Genomic DNA, 6386 nt, shown 5'->3' with positions numbered 1-6386 from the left:
TTAATTTATAAAAAATTCCTGTTTCAGGAATTGTAAAAGTTTTAAATTTATGAATGAGATATTTTTTTTCTATCTGTTTGTAAATATAAATTTTCTATTATGTAAAATTTATAGGAGGAAATTGATGCGATAGTAAGATTCCAAAATTCAAATAGAATGAAAAAAAATTATTAATTCATATAAAATTACCTTTTTTTTTTCTATTATTAGTCTTCACACAAAATAAGCAGAAAATCAAACAGAATATATTTTTTTAATTGCCTTTTCTAGAAATGTTAATTTTATTTGACTTCGTAAAAGGAGCGAATCTACACCTTATTGAAAAATGTAGATAAAAAAGGAACACTAAAGTTTAGAATGACTGAAAAAAGATTATTGCCCTGCGACATCAAGAAACTCTGTTACAGCTTCACGCCGATAGATGGCGTATCTGTCGAGTACAAAGTTCTGTTAATTCCTTTTTTTGTATCAGAACGTAGAGTGTGTAAGAACGATTCTGGGAGAGAGACGAGGCATCCAACTGTGAGAGGTGTCCTAATCTGTAACAGTCTACATGAAGTGGCACAAAAAATGTGTCCGAAAATAAAATGGTGTTCACCAGAAGGAAATGAGTATTATTTGTAGAGAATTACATTAAGTGGTCCGTCGACTACGCAGTATTGAACCATCGAGAGTTTTGAGAAGCCGGCAAGTGTTTCTGTTTTGCCGCGTGTGCATACTTGATATTGTTCTCAGTGATTTCTGAATCGTTAGAGTGATCTCCAATGGATATTAAGTGCAAATTCCTATGATTGGACTATCCGACTGATTGGATTATTATGTTCGTTTTGGTTTCAGGGTAAATGTGAGTATACTTTGTTTTCCAAATTTATGTATTAGTTTCGTTTTTATGAGTTGCATATATTCAGAGTTCTCTTTTCAAAAGGCTTTCAAAACTTAAAAAGAGTGAATTAATTGAAGTTGCCGAGGAACTAGAAATTAATATTCCTGCAGGTTCCAAAGTAGTTACTATTAAAGATTTAATTGAAAAGAGCGAGATCTATAAAGATAATTATGAATTCGTAAAAACTGTGGTTGAGTCAATAGTTGATAGGAAAAAAGATTACGAGAAAAATGAAGCACAGAAAGTAGAATTGGAAAAACTTAAACTCGCGCAATTAGAAAAACAACTTGAGCTTGCGAATTTACAAAAAGATGTAACACAAAAGGTTAATGTAACAAACAGCGATTCTGATTCTAATTTTAGCTTAGAAAGTCTGATAAAAAGTGTCAAAACTTTAACTATTCCTGTTCCTTCACGAGCAGAGTCGTATAATTAATTTTTCCAATCGCTTGAAAGAGCTTTCAAAACCAAAAATGTCCTAGAACAATTCAAATCAGAAATCCTATTAAATATCTTAGGTGAAAAAGTTACCAATTTAATGATATATTTAAATGAAGATGAATTGTGTATGTATGACAAATTAAAGGAATTAGTTTTAAAAGAATTTCAATCCACCCACAAGAAGTTTTAAATAATTTCCGTAAAGCGAAAAAACGCCCAAACGAAAGCTATATCCAGTTTGCATCGCGACTTAGTGCAGCCTTTGATTATTATTGTCAATTAAGGAAGGTAAATGATTTTAAGGGAGTTTGTGAACTCATGGTTTCAGAAAAAATATTTGATTCATTAGATCTTTGAACTACAAATTCATATTGGCGTAAAACAAGGAGAATCTTGGTATGTGCCATCAGATTTGGCCAGGCATTGCGATATTTATGTATCGTCAAAATTCAAAAATGATAGTAATGTGTTTTCACGACCGCAAATTGTAAACCATTCTCAAAAATATCGTAAAGAATACAGTCCACAAAAAGCATTTGTATCGGAAGTTAAAACTCCGAAATGTGTAATTTGTAAATCTAATGAAAATCATTCCCTGAATGTATGTCCTGTGTTCAAAAATATGCTTGTTAATGAGAGAATAGAAGTCGTTAAAAATAAGCAATTATGTTTTAATTGTTTAAATCACCATAAAATTGCTAACTGTTATTCAAAATCCAGTTGCTCCATTTGCAAAAAACGACATAACACTCTTTTGCACTTGGGAAATACTCAAAGCGAAACTGAAACTCGCTCGCAAAATGCTAACGCGGGATTAAATCCAAGGTCAAATGTATTCGTTCCGCGAATTGAAAATCCTAGTCATAATTCTTCACAACTGACTAATGAGTCACCTGCGAACAGTACGCATTCATTCACAGTTATCAACTTAAATCTAAACAAAATGGTTTTATTAAGTACTGCAAATGTAATGATTCAAAATAATGTAGGAATGTTTATGAGTGCACGTGTGTTACTGGATGTTGGTAGTATGAGTCATTTCATTTCAAAACGTTTAGCCGATAAACTGAATTTGAAAAAAGAAAGACGAAACATTGTGGTTTCTGGACTAAATCAATCATCATCTGTTATTAACTGGATCGTAAAAACAAAAATTTCGAACGTTAGCGGAAGCTTTAAAAGGGAATTGAGTTATTGGAAGTGCCGCATATAACAGATTGTATCCCCTCGAAACAATTTGACATTGATACGCTAGAATTAGATAGTTTCAATTTAGCGGATGTGAGTTTCAATGAACCTGGAGATGTGGATATTTTATTAGGTGCCCAAATATTCTATGAACTTTTAAGATCGGGTCAAATTAGGTTTCCGGGAACAGACATTGTTTTTCAAAATACTGTGTTTGGGTTTGTTGCTACCGGAAGTGTTCCAATAGAAAACGAAACTACTGTTCATTGTGGGTTGGTAATAGAAGATTTGGATGCAAATTTAAGGACATTTTGGGAAATTGAAGATGTTGAGGGGGATAAATTACAAAATGATGAGAGTTTAATATGTGAAGATCATTTCATGAAAACACATTTCAGAAATGACGATGGAAGCTATGTCGTTAAAACGCCGTTTAAAATAGACCCCCCCCATGTTTAGGCGAATCAGAACACATTGCTACTAAAAGATTTAATTCACTTTAGCAACGTTTGAAGAGAGAACCAGAGTATAAGCAACTATACAGTGAATTTTTAACTGAGTATGAGAATTTGGGGCATATGCAGGCAACTTGCGAAACTCCAAGGTACATTATGCCTCATCATGGCATTTTTAGGCCAGAAAGTAGTACTATAAAATTACGCGTTGTTTTTAACGCATCAGAAGCAACGTAATCTGGACAATCGCTTAATGATAATTTGTATTCAGGATCTGTTGTCCAAGATGATTAGTTCGCTATTTTGTTGAGGTTTCGAAAACATTCTATAGTTTTCACCGCCGATATAAAAAAGATGTATCGTCAAATGTGGATACATCCAGATCAGTGTGATTTACAATGTATTTTATGGAAGGAATTAAAGGAAGAGAAATTACGTGTATTTAAGTTGCTTACTGTTACCTACGGAACCAAATGCGCTCCTTACTTGGCGACCAGAGTACTAAAACAAATATGCTGTGATGAGCGGAACAACTATCCTTTAATCGCTGCTGCTGGCAAAGATTTTTACGTCGACGATATACTCAGTGGTACCGAGGATTTATCTTCTGCCATTGAACTACAAGACCAGTTAATACATTTGTTAAAATCAGCTGGTATGGAGCTTCACAAATGGAGCTCAAATAATCCTGTTTTGTTACAAAATATACCAACGTCGGACCGTGAATACAATTTCGATAACCCCAACTCAGCAACTTTAAAAACTTTGGGATTACAATTCAATCCTGAAAAGGATACATTTAGTTTTAGTGTTCAAAAAATTGTGAGACCTGCAACAAAAAGAACAATGCTATCGGACATATCCAGATTGTTTGATCCTTTAGGCCTCTTAGGACCTTTGATAATCACAGCGAAGATGTTCTTGCAGAAGTTGTGGATTTTGAGAATTGATTGGGACGATGAAGTTCCCTTACACTTAAATAGAGAGTGGGAAAAATTTAGTTCTGAATTGAGTCAATTGAAAAATGTAAACATAGATCGTCATGTGTTATGTTCTGAAGTTCTGAAAGTAGACTTGATAGGCTTCGGAGATGCTTCGAAAAATGCATACGGTTGTGCTGTCTACACCAGGTCTTTGTCAAGGTCTGGTGAGATAAAGGTGTCACTCTTATGCAGCAAATCTCGAGTGGCTCCCATCAAAGAAATTAGTATCCCACGTTTGGAGCTGTGTGCAGCGGATTTGCTTTCCAAGCTTACCGTTAAGGTTCTGTCATCCTTGCAACTAGACATTGATAGAGTACATTTGTACTTGGACTCCACTGTGGTGCTTGCTTGGATCAAAACTCCATATACATCGTTGAAAACTTTTGTGGCTAATCGAGTCGCTAGGATTCAAGAGTATACTAAGAACTTCCAATGGCATTATGTAAATACTGCTGAGAATCCTGCGGACTTGATATCACGAGGAGTTTTCCCTTCAAAGATCCAACAGTTGGACATTTGGTGGAATGGACCGTCTTTTCTTTCATCTAGTAGCTGTCCAAACTTCAATGACGATCCTGGTGTCTCAGATGATGAATATCTTCTTGAGGTGAAAAGAACTGCGAAGAACTCTGAACTGAATAATGATCCTATGATTAATCTTTCCATTTGTAATATTCCTAGTTTTTTACAGTGCATATTAGATATAAGTAATAATTATAGTAAAATTGTTCGTATTTTAAGTTATGTTTTCAGGTTTGTCAAGAACCTAAAAGAAGCAGTGAAGACAACAGGTCCACTGAATGCTGAGGAATTGAATTGTGCAGAGACATTTTTAATTAAAAATGTCCAAATCCAAGAGTTTACCAAAGACGTCAGTAGTCTCCAAAAACACCACTGTGGGCCTCCTGGTAGTAAATTAAAAACTTTGAATCCTTTCTTGGATTCTAAAGGATTGTTAAGAGTCGGAGGACGGTTGGGTAATAGTAATTTTAATTTTAATAAAAAGCATCAAATAATTTTGCCAAAAGGCCATAGATTATCTTTAATTATAATAGAACATTTTCATAATAAATATTTACATGTTGGTGCTTCTTCCTTGCTATATCTTGTTAGAGAAAAATTTTGGCCTCTAAATGGACGTAATAGCTGCAGAAAAATCGTTCATCAATGTATTATTTGTTTCAAAGCCCAACCAATTGCACCTTCTCAAATCATGGGCAATTTGCACAAGGAAAGAGTGTCTCCAGATTTTGCTTTTAATTGTGCTGGTGCCGATTTCTGTGGGCCTTTTTATATTAAAAATAAGGCTCAGCGTAAAGGTGCTTTACAAAAAATTTATATTTGTATTTTTGTATGTTTTTGTTTTAAAGCTGTTCATATAGAAATTGTTTCAGATTTGACTTCTGATTCCTTTATAGCGACTTTAAAACGATTCATGGCTCGAAGAGGTAAATGTGCGAAACTATTTTCAGATAATGCTAAGAATTTTGTAGGAGCTAATAGAGGAATTAAAAAACTTCATGAAATGGTTAGAAAAGCAGATGAAAAGCTGGCAGGCTATTTAGTGCAGAAGGTATTGAGTGGAAATTTATTCCACCTAGATCCCCACACTTTGGCGGTCTTTGGGAGGCATCTATAAAGTCATTTAAATGCCATCTAAAAAGTGTTAAGGGAATAAACTTAACTTATGAAGAGTTCTTAACGGTAATTGTGCAAATTGAGGGAATTTTGAATTCTCGACCACTTTGCACCTTGTCAGCTAACGAGGACGATTTCGAGGTTCTTACTCCTGCACATTTTTTAATAAATAGGTCTTTAACCTCTTTGAATGAGCCTGATTTGACAAATTTAAAAGAAAGTCATCTCAAGAAATGGCAAAAGGTAACTAGACTTGTACAATATATGTGGAAATTTTGGCATCGTAATTATTTAAGTCAGTTACAACAGAGATCTAAATGGATGTTTGAGAAAAATAATGTAAAATTAGGAGATTTAGTGTTATTAATTGAAGATAATTTGCCTTGTTATAAATGGGCTATTGGTAGGATAATTAAAATTTATTATGGTGATGATAAGAAAATTCGTGTTGTTAAGATTAAAACACAATCTAGTACTTGTAAAAGAACCATTTCTAAAATTTGTGTATTGCCTATGGAACATAATTAATTTGTAATATTTAATGTTGAAATTTGTAAGTTTTGATTGTTATTTCTTAAAGATGTTGATTATTATGTATATTGTGTGTTTTTTACTAGCTTTGTGTAAAAGTTGTAATATTGTTTATGTTATTGAACATTGTAATCTCTTGAAACCTTGGGGTTTCAAGGTGGGGAGTATGTTACAGCTTCACGCCGATAGATGGCGTATCTGTCGAGTACAAAGTTCTGTTAATTCCTTTTTTGTATCAGAACGTAGAGTGTGTAAGAACGATTCTGG

General features: G+C 33.7%; 1 protein-coding gene across 1 annotated transcript; it reads left to right on the top strand.

Annotated features, from left to right (window-relative positions):
• Positions 1-3813: 3813 nt before the first annotated feature.
• LOC129975559 (uncharacterized) lies at positions 3814-4757 on the top strand. Its single transcript, XM_056088624.1, has 2 exons — positions 3814-4557; positions 4704-4757. The coding sequence occupies exons 1-2, from the start codon at positions 3814-3816 to the stop codon at positions 4755-4757; spliced, it is 798 nt and encodes a 265-aa protein (XP_055944599.1).
• Positions 4758-6386: the final 1629 nt, after the last annotated feature.

The sequence above is a fragment of the Argiope bruennichi genome, chromosome 1 (assembly GCF_947563725.1).
Source record: "Argiope bruennichi chromosome 1, qqArgBrue1.1, whole genome shotgun sequence".
Classification (NCBI taxonomy): domain Eukaryota; kingdom Metazoa; phylum Arthropoda; class Arachnida; order Araneae; family Araneidae; genus Argiope; species Argiope bruennichi.
Note: the sequence above shows the minus strand (reverse complement) of the source record. Positions and strands in the feature narration are given on the sequence as shown.